This window comes from Cervus elaphus, chromosome 24, assembly GCF_910594005.1.
Source record: "Cervus elaphus chromosome 24, mCerEla1.1, whole genome shotgun sequence".
In the NCBI taxonomy this organism is placed as follows: Eukaryota; Metazoa; Chordata; class Mammalia; order Artiodactyla; family Cervidae; genus Cervus; species Cervus elaphus.
In genome coordinates this window covers 65,777,327-65,792,071 of record NC_057838.1, presented here as the reverse complement: position 1 = coordinate 65,792,071, position 14,745 = coordinate 65,777,327, and the positions used below count along the sequence as shown (strand labels likewise).

At 48.2% G+C, this 14,745-nt stretch overlaps 1 protein-coding gene across 1 annotated transcript in view; it reads right to left on the bottom strand.

Moving 5' to 3' along the window:
- SLC6A11 (solute carrier family 6 member 11) overlaps nt 1-9,791 on the bottom strand; it is a 126,170-nt gene extending 116,379 nt beyond the window's left edge. The window contains exons 1-4 of the mRNA XM_043886736.1: nt 9,438-9,791; nt 6,141-6,275; nt 5,880-6,020; nt 2,473-2,563 (exon numbers count right to left, since the gene is read on the bottom strand). Coding sequence (XP_043742671.1) covers nt 2,473-2,563; nt 5,880-6,020; nt 6,141-6,275; nt 9,438-9,687 — 617 coding nt within the window. The 5' untranslated portion in view covers nt 9,688-9,791. The remainder of the gene's footprint in view (nt 1-2,472; nt 2,564-5,879; nt 6,021-6,140; nt 6,276-9,437) is intronic.
- Nucleotides 9,792-14,745: the final 4,954 nt, after the last annotated feature.

Genomic DNA, 14,745 nt, shown 5'->3' with positions numbered 1-14,745 from the left:
ATGCACACATGGATATTACAAAGGGATCCTCGAAGCAGTCAGTACTGTTCTGAGGAGCTTAGGGATAAGATGAGTACTTGCCAGAGCCCACTGTGACTCTCCTCATGTACTGTTTTCTAGAAAATACTGTCTGCTTGCCTTCCTCCCATGTACCTTTACATTTGGTAAATATTCACTGAGGGTCTTCCATATACCAGCAGTGGGAAGCAAAACCAGAAAAGGTGCTGCTTCACGACAGCCTCCTGGGGAATTCAGACAATAAACAAACATGCTGCACAAATAAGAATTGAATCCAGGTTCCCATACACATTACAAAGGAAATGAATGGTACAAACCAATGTAAGTTACACAGAGACCTTGTCCAGTGTAGGACGTCGGGTTCTGTTCTCTAAGGGACCACAGAGACCATCTTTTGCCATCCTCAAATGTGCAGGTCCAAAACATTCCCATAGGAAACTCTAGTCCACTGGGGCTGGAAAAGGCCACTCAGCACCCCTCCCACCCACATACACACAAAGCAGGCTCCACTCCAGCACAATGTCACATGGATGCTCTATTTGACTATGACCTACTGAGTAGGTCATACCTAACTACCTGACTGACTCAGTAGGTCATAGTCAAATAGAGCATCACTGGCTCAATGTATATGAGTTTGAGGAAACTCCAGGAGATAGTGAAGGGGGCGAAGCCAGGCATGCTACAATCCATGGGGTTGCAAAGAATTGGACATAACTGAGCAACTGAACAATGACAGTAGGTCTGGAGAGAGCTGGAGAGTTTGCATTTCCAACCAGGTGATGCTTCTCTGCCAACCACATCAGGTAGCACTACTTCATCAGGCATTTTAAACGACCTAAACAAACTGAGGGCCATACCATGTTCATGAACAGAGAGGCTCAATCACAAAGGTGTCAGTTTTCTCAGACTAATCTATAAGTTCATCATCCTCCCAACCAAAGTCCCCACAGAGTTGTTCTCTCCTTTATTGTTGTTGTTTTTTTAACTTGACAAGCTGATTCTAAAATTCATCTGGAAGACTAAAATAATTTTGGGAAACAGCAAAGTGAGGGACCTGTCTTGTGGGTTCAAAGCTTAAAATTAAACTTTAGGTATAGCACTGACACGCAGTTAGCAAAATAGATGAAGAGATCACAGTGCCCTCAAACAGATCTATGCTTTCAGTAAAACTTTATATGGAAGATGGCATGACAAATCAGTATGGAAAGGATGAATAATTCAGCAAATACTGCTGGAGAAATTGGTTATTTATATAAAAAATAAAACTGGATTCCTACTTCATATCTTGTACAAAATAATATTCCAGGTAGATTATATTCCTGAATGTGAAAAAAACTTTAAAACTCTTAGAAGAAAACCCAGGAAAAAAAATATATATCAACTTTGAGGTAGGGAACTATATCTTAAATAAGACACTCACTGTGCAAACCAAAAAGAAAAATACTGGCAGGTTTGAATTCAATATAGTTGAAACTTCTGTATGCTACACACAAACAATGAAGAAAAGCCACACACTAAGAATGGTATCTGGTTAAACAAAAAGAAAATCACTCATAAAACTACTGCTCCTCCACACTGCTATTCATCAGCACTAGGGTAGGGGAAATTCTTCAGTGAAGTCAGACCTTTTCAAACTGAAAAGCCTCAGTGAGCCTTTATCCAGTCTTCAACCCACAGAGGAAACTTTTCTTCAATTCCTGGGGCGCTGCACAATTCTGCACATTCACAATGTAAATGATGCCCTCTAGGGTTGTGCAGTGAGCAACTTATACAACTGTATATGGCAGCCCTGCAACTCCAAGAGCTACAGATCCCTTCGCAACACTGATGAAAAATGCCTGTCTTTGCAAAAATGCCTACCTGCACAAATACAGCCTATAAAGTCAGTGGATTCAGGCACTGTCTCCAAAACCATCAACAGCCTTATGTTGGTCAAACACTTCCAGGTATGAGGGCTCAAAACCCGTGAAAGTACTTGCAGACAACACTGCGGGACTGCACTTTTCCTTAAGTACTTGCCTCTTTACAACCTCTCCCCACTCAAATTGATATATGTCCTTTCCGTGTGACCTTGCAGCTACTGAATGAAAGCTAACCTGTCCCCCCAGGAGACTTCTGCTTTCCAGGCTAAATATACTCTTGACAAACAGTCTAAATCTTCTCTTTTGCTAAAAATGAGTTTTTAAACTGCCCATCATTTTACCAAGCACTTCTTGCCCTGGTAAGTAACTAGGCATGCTGACACGTCAACAAAGAACGAGAAAGCATTTTTCTCAGCTGTGCCCCTTTGGAAAACCTCTCAAGATCTCCATCCTGGCTTCTAAACCAGCCAAATGCCCACAGAAGCCAGGAAGTTCAAGGCTGGAGGCAGGGTCAGGCTTTTTTCAGGGGTGGAGTGGGGGCAACCAGGACAGAGCCCCCAGGGGCCGAAGGAGACAAGGCGTTTCCACTTACTCCCAAAACTCCATGACAGGAGAGGTGGCGTTCTGCAGGGACACGTGGCTGTGGTTGGTTGCGTTCAGTTTTTGGAACTCCACGCAGTTCTCTGCAGTGGGAAACAGGACAAGAAACAAGAAAATTAACCTCTGCGAGGGCTGGAGCTTAGCACAACATTCAGAGCTGATGGTGCAACCAGGTGGTTTTTACTCAGCCACTCCAGGTAAACATGCCTCACAGAGCAGTGTGGGGAAAATCAATCACGTACAAACAGTTTAAGAGGGAGGCTTGGCTTGATTCCAACCAGAGAAGAAGTTTTGGGGGTAGGGCACCTCCCCCCTCTATTTCCCACTAGTACGCCCTGTCCAATTCTTTCCTCCTGAATCTTTCACCTTTCTCACTTCCCTGCCTAAGGCTTCTCCATGGCATCTACCTGTTCCACCCTGGCAGGAACGTGAGGGTTAAAAAGGGGCATCAGCCATGGTGTCCCTGGGCCAGTGACACAGGTGAGACTCAGGCTAATGTCACAGCTGCTTCATAAAGACCCGACAGTTGGATGAAACAGTATCCGAATGTGTAAAGAATCCCTGGTTCCTCCATCATTCCCTCACTCACTCAATCTAAGAAAGGATTTATTGAATATCTCTTCTCATTTCATGAGACTTGACGACCAAGGGGGATTTGAATCTCAAGGTAAAAACATGAGTGTCTGTCCTTTAAGGCCCAGATCAGCCTATTACCCTCTCTTCCAGGAAGCCTTCTTTGATCTCCCTCTCCTGAATTCTAAGGAAGTTAGAATTTAAAAGTCCTCCAAGGAACCTCCTTCAACTCCCTTTATTTTGAAGAGGATGAATCAAGGGTCAGAAGTAGTCAAGGGACCCCCGCCCACACCCTCTCCCTGCTCACAAGTCACCAGCCAGTTCGGGGAAGAAAACAGTCCAGCCAAGGCTGCACTTCCTTTACCATGGTTACTGCCTGGTTCTGTCTGCCACCACGGAATCCAGGTCTCTTTACAGCACCTCCCTGTTCACAGAGTCGCCTTAGTCACTAGGCTGTGAGCTCCCTGAGGACCGCATCATGTGTGCCCACTCACTTCAAAGCCCCTGCACCCAGCACGGTGACCAGCCTGGAGCCTGCATTTAGCTTCATGCTGGCCCTTCACTCTGCTCATGTATGCACAAACCCTCCAACTACATCTATAATCACTGGAGCATGAAGCCCTCCTGCACATGATACTTCACACATTATAATAGTTGACAAGCCTTCAGAGAAAGGGGAGTGCAAATCAGTGGAAGAAAGCTTTGCAGCCCAATGGGAGAAAAGCCTCCCAAGTGTCTGCTCCTTTCCTACTTCTCTGGACAAGTGCTAACCATACCAGGAAAGGAGATGGTCTGTGGGGTCCACAACCAGTCTTAAGAGAAGTCTGGGAACCTAAAGTTATAAGCAAAATGCCTGAATGTGCCCTTGTGCCTTTTTCTAGAGCGAGGAGCCCTTAGCTTTGATCAGATTCTCTTAATACAGTGTCTCTCAATTTTTTTTTCTAGGGTAAAAAAATTTCTCAGACACGCAAAGTTGACAAGGCATTTTTATTAAAATAATATTTAATCATTTACAAATAAGCAATGAGTTATAAAGCCTTTGTGGTTCAAGTATTCAAACAACTATAAAGCCAGATTTTATAAGTTAAATACCAACTATACTACCGAACCAGCACAATTCAAATTGATAGCATAAAACGGGTATGCACGATAATGCCATCTTGTGAGATTAAATTGATTTCCCAACAGAAAAATGGACCTGAGAGGTAGGAGGCAGGGTCTATGGAGTTAAACTTGCTTATTTTTCCATGCGCTATTTGAGATTCAGTCCTATCACCATTTTTCTCTGGTCATGCATTTGCAGAACCTTCATTTCTACAGTTCACTGCATTCTTGGCTGGACTTATATCAATGACCATTTATGAATTAAATCTCTTTTTCCCTTGGCCACCATCATCCTATTCACCAAGAACGCATCTTAAATTGTCAATGCGAACAAAGTCAGGCATTGAGATCCCCAACTGTCCTCATTTATAAGGTGAATGTATAGATGATTAGAACATGCACATATTTTTAGAGTACCCTCAAAATAAATTTGCACAATTAATTTATCATGGATGACTTGCAGGCCTCCAAGAATATGTCCTTGAATTTTAGTTTGATAAACATCTTGATTATGCTCCTGGGCAAAGAAAGGTTAAGAACCAGGGAGAGAAAATGAGACCCCCCCACAACCCCCCAAAAATGTGCTGGGTGGGGGAACAAGGTAAAGTTATGCAGGGATTAAAAACTAGTTCACAGCATTTTCTTGGTCTAATGACTGCCGTTCCTTCTGCCAGTGACCAACATCCTGCCCTGTCTTACTGTATCTCAGCTTTCAGGATGACTGGCCACTTACAGGGAAAACTAACCACAGGTTACAACACAGATGGTGAATAGATTAGAGCAGGTATGTTGACTGCAGTCGAAAGGCAGTGACTGTCTAGGGCAGTACTGAGCAGCGCTCCGAGGCCAAAACTAGACTCAAGAGGAAAGAGTTCTACAATTGATTAGTAATGTCTGTACAGAGCAGTCTTCATACGTAGGGGTTGAGAAGTATTTGTCTTCTCTAGATTGTAAGACTCAGTCCTGACAGGTTGACAAATTGATAAGTAAACAGTATATTAGAATCCAAAGTCATCTCAAAAGTTACCCATTGAAGGGAGGAGGAGGGTGGTGAATTCAGGTGTCTACCTGGGGTGGACAGGTAGAATCAATGAGCCACATGAGCTGGGTGGGGACTGCGGCCAGCTTGAGGACAGATGCTTCAACCACAGACAACAGCCGTTTCTCAGCTGCAGCCACCACCACCAAGTATGATTGTGGGAATGTGGCTCTGCTGTTGCCGGATCTTTTTAACTTTTCAAGAGAAGCCAGGAATCTGGATATTCGTCCCCAGCCTTCTGATTTTTCAATTGTTGAAAATACAAATACATTTTTGAAATGGGCTGGTCACTGATCTAAAGCCTAATTGGCTGACAGCCCCCGTCTGCAACTCTTGATCTAGTCTAACCCCTTCATTTTACAGAGGAAAATGTGACACTCAAAAGGCAGGGCTAGAATTGCAGCCTGAATCCCTGGATCTCAGTTTAGCACTTCTTACTTGCATCCTTACTGTGTGCCCAAAGGATGCAGCCTCTATTTTTGGCAAAGCAAGGTAAGAAAGGCACAATTCTTTTCCTTGTGCCAGCCCCTGGGCTAGTGCTCAGCTCATGCTAGTATGCAGGCCAGGTACAGAAATGACCCCCGGCTTCAGTGGAATCTGAACTCACAGCAAGACATGTGACACACCACCATTCCCAGCTCGCCCAGTAAGACCAGCAGAGAGAGCCTCCAGGGAGGCCGTACCTGTGTTCCACTCGTGCCCGCAGGTGGCCCAGGGGAGCTCGGTGGTGAAGCAGTTGCTCAGGTAGAAAATGGCCCATGCCAGGATGATAATGTAGTACACATTTAGATGGGCCTCAATCACCTGCGTTGCATAACCAATGCCTGAAAAAACACAGAAAAGGCAGTGATCTGAGTCCCTCTCCAACTCGTTAAACAAAGCTGCCCTTCACAGCCTGACAATACCCAGGCATCCTTTTATTTTCTGATTAACTCAGCACTTACCTTCAAATAAAGGGCACACTTTCCTCCAACATGTAATGCCACCTTCACTGGTAAACTGTCCCAGAGCTGTTTCCAGGAAAAAAACAGGAATCCCACAGCATATAAAAAACACCACATAGGGAATCAGGAATGCCCCTGCAAAGATGCAAAGGAAAGGAATGAAGCTAAAGTTGCCTCCACCACTTCAGCCCTTGAAGAACCTATTAGAGGCAAGACAGCATATGCTCTGAGCTTGAGCTCAAGTTCCTGCTATGAGGACCAGAGTCAGACAAGGTGAGCCTGGGTTTGGGCTCTCTGCCACCTACTCCTTTGAGTAAGTCTATGTCACATCTCCCAGCCTCAACTTATTCACCTGTAAAATAAGGCTTTAATACGTAAGAACTGCACCACTTATCTCACAGAATGGTTGTACAGTTAAGAGGTTAAAGTTTAAGAAACTGTGCAATATGCTTGAATCTTTCATTTATGCATTCTATCCTCCAGCACAAGTCAAATCTATTTCCTCCCTGAATGTTGCATCCTCCTTTTATATTATAAAGTGACCTCAACTGGCCAAGGGAGGACTCTTCTTTTTACTTTGGAAGTAACCTGCAAAAAATCTTTATAAAGAAAGGCATTCTCAAGGAGATATACAATGAGCAGGAATAGGTCCCTGTACACCAGCCCCAGGTATGGAGCTAAGATATGAGGAGTTCATAGCAAGAATACAGCCAGAGAGGCTGGCTTTGAATCAGTCTGGAGAAAAGACCACCTTAAGCTTTAGTGCTCCCATTTTGAAACACAATACCCACCGCCTGGGCCTTTCTGTGAAACAAATTAAATAACTGAGGTGAACATGAGCCATTACAAGCAGAAAGGGATTTTTCCAAATCCCTCATTCTCTCTCTGTCTAATAACAAAGCACGAAAACACACGCTATTCCCCGCCATCTGATCTTGCAAATGAAGGCTTTCACTGAAATTGCTTTTTGCTAAATGAAGTCCCTTTAACCCAAGATTAACAGCAATGATTTTGATCAATCCTGGTAATAGGACAATATTTACCAGGTTGTGAAAGGGTCTTAGCTCTTCTATTTTTACAAAGTTTCACATTGGGGAAGAAATACTAAAGTATTGTTGCAACTTATGAGTAGAGCTGTACAGATTTTTTTTTAAAGAAAGTTAAACAGTTGATAAGCAGATCCCCCAACTATATTAGAAGGCAAAAAGTGCCTGAAAGAAGATAAAAAGGGTCTGTTTGCTGAATCTAAGTGATTAAGACAAGCCACAGAAGTTTCCCTAACATGCTGTAATTTAAAATAAAATAACACTTTCTGAAGGCCTTGTGGCCTCTCTGTTCACAAAGCTAGTAATCCTTAAGATAATTAAACCAGGATATCTGTACACCCAGCGGAGATTTTTGTTGAGTTAGAGTAAAAAAAAAAAAAAAAAAATGACTCATTTTAAAACTGTACTCACTACAACCTTTTTTTTAAAAAAAATCTGAGAGTTTGTAATTAATGCAGCTTATACAATGCTCTGATTTTACGAATGTGTTTCTGGTTTTTGTATAACAATTTCCTGCGGGGGGGAGGGGAGAGGTTTAAACAACTCTTGCCTGGGACAATCCTAAAGGGTTTCCACAGGCTTCTAAGCGGACGCAGCAGCTTACACAGGCTGAATGTGCAAAGAGGAGAGGCAGGCTCCCAGCTGAGGGCTCAGGGCACGTTCGGGGTCTCTGAGGCCACTCCCTCTCTCCCCGTGCCAAGCCACAGACACCGGCGGCCACTTCATTGCCAGTGCAGAGCAGGCTTGGAGCAGCCTGTGCCTTCAGGATGAATGTCTCCAAAGAAAAGGGCCCTGGCCAAGCAGTCCCCTCCTCGCTCTCCCTGCAGCTGCCCGCACAGGAAGTCCTGCCCCGCAAAGCCCGACAGTGTGGTCCCTGCCAAACCTCTGAGCTACCTTTGCTGGACTCTGGGGATCCGCTGGAGGGACACAGCAAAGACAGACAGGAATACACAAACACCGGCTTTTCTCTGCAGAAACCGTGCCCCTCGAGGTTTCACACGGTCCCTTGCCATGGCCCTGCCAGCTGTTCTGTTGATCGACAGGTGGGGGCTCCTCAAATCTGGAGGCCCCCCCTTCTTGGAGCTGGGAGATCTGAGGATTTAACTGCTGCGTCTCCACCATGCAGCCTCGGACATGCTGTCACTAGAAATGACTCTCTGGTTACTTTCGTTTCCCTGACCCCTGCAAGCTCTGCTGTTGCTGCTGCTAAGTCGCTTCAGTCCTGTCCGACTCTGTGCGACCCCATGGACGGCAGCCCACCAGGCTCCCCCGTCCCCGGGATTCTCCAGGCAAGAACACTGGAGTGTTCTTCTCCAATGCATGAAAGTGAAAAGTGAAAGGGAAGTCGCTCAGCCCTGTCCGACTCCTAGCGACCCCATGGACTGCAGCCCACCAGGCTCCTCCATCCATGGGATTTTCCAGGCAAGAGTACTGGAGTGGGGTGCCATTGCCTTCTCCACGGCAAGCTCTAAGCACCTTCTAAACAGCAAGTCGGTACTGTTGCTAACTGTTCTGAGACCAGTCAAGGAAGCTGTTTTGTGCCCATCTTCCCACCAGACAGTCCTAGACAGGGCCCTACGGGCAAATGAAAGGAAGGGAAACCAAACGGCAACGGGCCTCGCCTAAAAAAGTTCTCCCAGTTGTGCGTCCAATCTCACTTTAAAGCCAGGCCTTTGGTGTCGGAACCCCACCTTTACCCCTTGGGGAGTGAGCGACTTCTCTGCCCCTCAGTTTCCTCCCCTGCAAAACGGGGAATATACCCCTACCTACAAAGACGACTGCGAAACGATATGAGGTAAGTTGAGTCCGGAGGCTGGCATTTCGGGAAGCCCTCAGAAGCCCGAAGCTGCTCGGATGACCAAAGTCCCCTTTCCTTCACGCGTGTTTCCAGTCAGGAAAGCCGAGGCTCCAAGGGTCTGCCTCCTGCCCCCGAACTCCCGCCAAGGGCTCCCGGCCTCGGTCTGCACCTCACTCCCGCGGGGACAGAACACACAGCCGGCGGACGAGTGCCCGCGTGCTAGCAGGTGGCGCGCTCAGGTGCGAAGCTGGGGGCGCGAGCATGCGCACTGGGACGGCGAGCGTCGCGCCGGGGGTCAGCTCTCGCGCCAGGTGGCCCCGGGGCCGGCGTCCCCGCGAGACTGGGGTCCCGCCACACGCAGGCGCGGGAGGGGGCCCGGCTCCCCGCCCCCACAGGGCCGGCTTCTCCCACCCCGTCCTCCTCAGGGCCGCGCGCGCGCGCGCGCCGCCTCACCTCCTCCGTTCTTGTAGCACAGGTAAGGGAAGCGCCACACGTTGCCCAGCCCGATGATCTCCCCCGCCACGCTCAGGACGAACTCCACCTTGTTATTCCAGTGGCCGCGCTCGTGGACCGCCTTGTCGCGCTTGTCGCGCGCGGACACCGCGCCCCCGCCGCCGCCGCCGCCGCCACTCAGCACCTCAGACTCCCGCGCCTCCTCAGCAGCCTTCCCGTTGCCCAGAGGCAGCGCCTTCTCCGCCGTCATGGCCGCGCTGGCTGCCTCCTCGTGCGCCGGGCCCGGCTCTGCGCCGCCGCCCCGGGCGGGCTGGCTTTTCAGGAGGCGCGAGCGGGCGGGAGGGGGAGGCAGGGGGTGGAGCTGAGGGGCCGGGCCGGGCCGGGCCAGCGCGGGGACGGGGACGGGGACGCTGCGGCCCGGCCCCGCCGGGCGCCCGCGTCGCCTCAGCCCGGCTAGACCGGGCCCGGGAGCCCGCGAGCACCTTGCGCGCGCCGAGCACCTTGCGCGCGCCGAGCACCTTGCGCGCGCCGAGCACCTTGCGCGCGCCGAGCACCTTGCGCGCGCCCCTTCCCTCCCCGTGTCCTACCCACTGGCCTCTTTTTAAAAGAGTGGAAGCGTGCATTCGGGCCTAGACTGGGCTCCAGACACCAAGCCCTGAAGTTTCACCACTCTGTGATCTCCGAATTTCTGGGTCTCAGTTTCTCACCTGTAATAAGAGGAGCGGCTGTAGAACAGGCTGCTGCAGTCTGAGCGCCTGCGCGTCCTGTTAAACTGCAGACCCTGATTTAGTGGGTGGGGCAGGACTGGAGCTTTTGCGTTTGTTGGAACGTGTGCGCCCAGGTGATGCTAATAATGTTGGCAGGGACCACAGTGTGGAAGAAGGGAGAAAATGAACTGCAGGGAAGAAAAGGAACTTTCTTCCCAGCGCTGAGACTGTGAGCTCCCCTAGGCTACTGACGCCTCCAGATCTTGTCCATCCTGGCGCCCACCGTTCTAAACATAGTGACTAAGGACAGTGTGGCGGTTAGATTTGCCTGTGGAAATGGGCAAATCTAATTTGAACCGCCATCTATCTTAGTCGTTTTAGTCGTGTGAAGAAGTCATCTGACATTTCTGTGCCTTAGTTTCCTGATTTGCTAATAGGAGTACCAATATTGCAAATAGTGCTTTTGTTACAAATGTGTGTGTGGAGTTAATACGAAAATGCTTATAAAGTATTTAGTGTATTGGAAGTGCTTTATGAACATTATCATACGCTGTGTAGTCACATATAGTTATGTATCATCTTGTTTAATATCTGTCTTTCCACTCAACTGAGAGGGTGATGTACCCTGCCTTGTTTATTTTAAAAGGCATAGAACCTAACACAAGAGCCTGCACATAGTAGGTGCTAACTAAGTATTTGTGGAGAGAAGAAGGAAAAACCAGAGGAAGCAAGAAAAAAAGCAAAAGAAGGTAAGGTTTGCAAGGGGCCACAGAGATAGTCAGACCCCCTCTCTGTGATTTCACAGCCCTGAAGAAGTCCAGCCATGTGAGCTGTCTGTAACACCCCCCACTGAGCCCTCCATCCATCCCTTGGAGCTCTCTCTGGTGCTCTGGAGAAGAGCCTCCCTGTCTCGTGGCCTCAGCTTCTCCTTCATTCTAGTGTACAACTGCTTGAGTCTCTCCCCACCTTTATCTCCCCCAGAAAATGCTTCCAGTTACCATCTTCCCCTTTCAGGCTTCCTTCCTCCCCTCCCCCTCACTATCATATTTCTTGAAAGAGTAAGTTTACATGCTGCCTGCCCCTTCTTCACCTCCCACTCATTCCTCAGCCCACAGCAATCTGGCGTCCACCCCCGCCACTCCCCTGAAAATGCTGTCTGTGAAGTCCCGGAAGCCCTCTTAAGTTGACAAATCCTACAGTTCCTTGTCCCTCCCCATCCTGCCTGATCTCTGGGTAGCTTTCTGCACCATTATACCTGTCTTTCCTTCTTAAAATTTCCACCTGCGTGGTTTCCTGGGCATTGCCTGCCTTTTTTTTTTTTTTTTTTCCTACTGTTTCTCTTTCCACTTCTCTGGTCCGCCTCTCTTTCCCCTTAAATTGGGTCTTTCTCGTTACATTAACCATCCAACGAAATGCTGATAGCTCCCAAACCTCCACTCCCAGGTGCTGTCCTGCGTATACTCAAAAGCAGAGATCCTATGGAGTCTTTGGTGCGAGAGTGAACTGGACTCAGGTAGATCCAGGCTCTGCCCCTTATAAGCTGTATTACCTCTGCCTCAGGGTTCTCCTCTGTAATATGGGGTTAATGTCAGTTATGACCTTATGGACTGAGTTTGAGGGATAGTTGTCTTGAGCTTGGTGCTCTGTGAATAGTATTTTTTATTTTTATTGTGATCAGGATGATGGTGGTGGTGATGTCATTCCTTTGCTTAAATGTCTTCATTGGTCCTTCTTTTCCTACAGGATAAAATCAAATCCCTGACCCTGGCATTTTGAATTACACCCACAATCTGATTGCCCCAGACGTTCCTTCTAGATTGACTCCATCTTCTCCCATGCTAAAAACTCTGCATCAGCATTTTCATTTTCTTTGCGGTGATCCTCAGTGCTGCATACAGAATGAGCAGTCAAGATCGTCTTTGACCTTGATGGTCCCTACACACAGTAAGCGCCTCAGAGTTCATTTGTTAAATGAACAGCTACATCTGAAATTAGAGATATATTCCTGGATTTTATTATTGCAATATTAGGCTATACCCGAGAATCTATGTAAACCTCCTTTGAATCTGATTACATTTTCACTTTGTACAGCCCATCAGTGTAGTTAGCTACAGGAATTGATTTCCTCTGAGCAGCTATGGTTTTACAAGACCTGCTTGGAAAGTAACGTGAACTAGCAGCATGAGGGGTTGGGGAACACGGGCTCAGTTCTGCTGATGGGTTCCGTGGCATTGTCTGCCTCCCCTCACTTCTGAGCTTTGATGTCTCCATTTCATTAACATGAGCTGATTATCCTCATCTCCCATGGTGGTCTTCAAGATGAAGCAAGGCCATATGCGGAGAATACAGTACAAATCCTGATGTCCCAAACTCACCTCTCAAGTTTTAGCATTTCCCTTTGTGAAAGTTAACCAGGTCAGTGTCCTCTTACTAGAATTCAGTAAATAAATATTTAAAGTCCATCTCCATGATCGTTTCATGGCTCTTGAAAAGCTTTCCTCTTTTTCTCTGTCTTCATCCGGAAAAGTCCACATCTCCCTTATCATTTCACAGCCTCAGCTCTGGACCTTTTCTATTAGGTTATTTCTTTGTTTAGGTTCAGTGATCTGACGAGCGCACACCATATCCATGGGGTGGATGTCCTTAGGTTGGAGTAGAGATGGTGATATGAGGCATGTCTCAAAGCATAGTGGTTAGGAACATGGGTTTTACCATCATACTTCTTGTGTTCAAAGCCCAGCTCCACCACCTGGGCAAATTACTCTAAGCTTTAGTTTCCTTATCTGTAAAATGAGAATACTAGACATTTCTGCCTTTTAATTGCTCCCTACTCTTTTCTTGGGGTGTGTGTGTGTGTGCGTGCTCAGTCGCTAAGTCGTGTCTGACTCTTTGTGACCCCATGGACTGCAGACCACCAAGCTCCTCTGTCCATGGGATTTCCCAGGCAAGAATACTGGAGTGGATTGCCATTTCCTCCTCCAGGGGATCTTGCTAACCCAGGGATTGAACCTGTGTCTACTGCATTGGCAGGCAGATTCTTTACCACTGTATCACCTGGGAAATCCCATTCCTGAGGCAAGCATTAGAAGTCTTTTATCTTCTAGAATCAGCAATTACTGTCCTGAAGGCTTATTTAAACTTCAGAATCGTTCATTCATTCATTCACCAAATACTTAATGGTTCTTGAGCTGTTTTTCAGATACTGTATTGGTCTTAAGAGGGGCGGATACAAGGCCTTCCCCAGGGGGATACTAGAGACCACCTCAGACCACCTGGGGGAAGCTGATGATGACATTTTCAGGGTTTTTGCAAGCCACAATTGTTGGTAGCTTGAAATCTGTCATGGTAGTTGTATTTACACCAGGGAAGTCTGCACTGCAGATGCTACAGACACTGTCAATCAGTCCTACCCACCCTACCCAGCCAGTGTACCACCTGCTGTTATGGGAGGAGGCAGCTGCTAGTCAGATAGTCACAGTAGTGAATGGAAAGTCAGTGGTATGCACCACAAAGGAAAGGTCTTCGGCACTAGGAGACCTTGTAACTGAGAGGTCCGACCTTGTCAAGGAGGTCCGGGCAGGTGACAGATGAGCCAGAGCCTGAAGGGACAGGAGCAGTGACCTGGAGGAGGAGGGATGTGAGGGTCCTGATAAATGATCCCCAGGGCTGAGGCCGGAGCGCAGAGTAGGGAAAGTTTTAGCAGTGGGCAGTCTGAGCAGCTTTGCGTTATAATGAGATTACTGTGGCTGCAGGGTGAGAAGTGGGCTATGGGGCAAGTGGGGACAGTGAAGAGGCTACTGCAGTGACCCTGGCCGGAGGAGAGGATGGCAGCTTAGAGAAGGGAGGTGACAGTGGCAACGAACAGAGGAAGGTGGAGTAGAGTGAGACGGCAGGGGCGAGGGCTTGGGGAGGGGTGAAACGCAGAGGGCTTGGGGAGGGGTGAGACGCAGAGGGCTCAGCCTGGGCTGGATAGGAGGGCAAGGGGAGGCGCCGTGTCGGGTAAATCTCCCAGTGGGTGGAGCTCAGCACCCCACGGTGGGGTGATGGTCCTGCTCACCTTCGTCTGGGTGTGCCACTGCTGGCTCACTCGGGGACTCGAGCATGGTCCTCAACCGTGTGAATGGCTGCCGGACGGAAAATCTGTATGGCAGAACCAGGATCAAAGAGAGGAAGCAAGAAGGCATTGGGTACCAGAAAGAACTTCCTGCAAGCTGTCCAGTCTGAATAGTCTATTCCAGGAGGTGGTGAGCTCCTCAGAGCTGGAGTGTCCAGGTGGAAGCTGGGCTGGCACATTGCAGGGACACCACCTAAGGAAACTAAGGGATGGGATTTCCCAATTATGGGAGTCACGGAGAACATAGTTTTCTGGAAATACCTTGCCCAATTGTTGTTGCTCAGTCGCTAAGTCATGTCCAATTTTTTGCAACGCCATGGACTGCAGCATGCCGGGCTCTCGGGTCCTTCAGAATCTCCCAGAGTTTGCTTAAACTCATGTCCATTGAGTCGGTGACGCCATCCAACCATCTCATACCCTGACTCTGCCTTCTCCTTTTGCCTTCGATCTTTCCTGGCACTGGGGTCTCTTCCAATGAGTTGGCTCT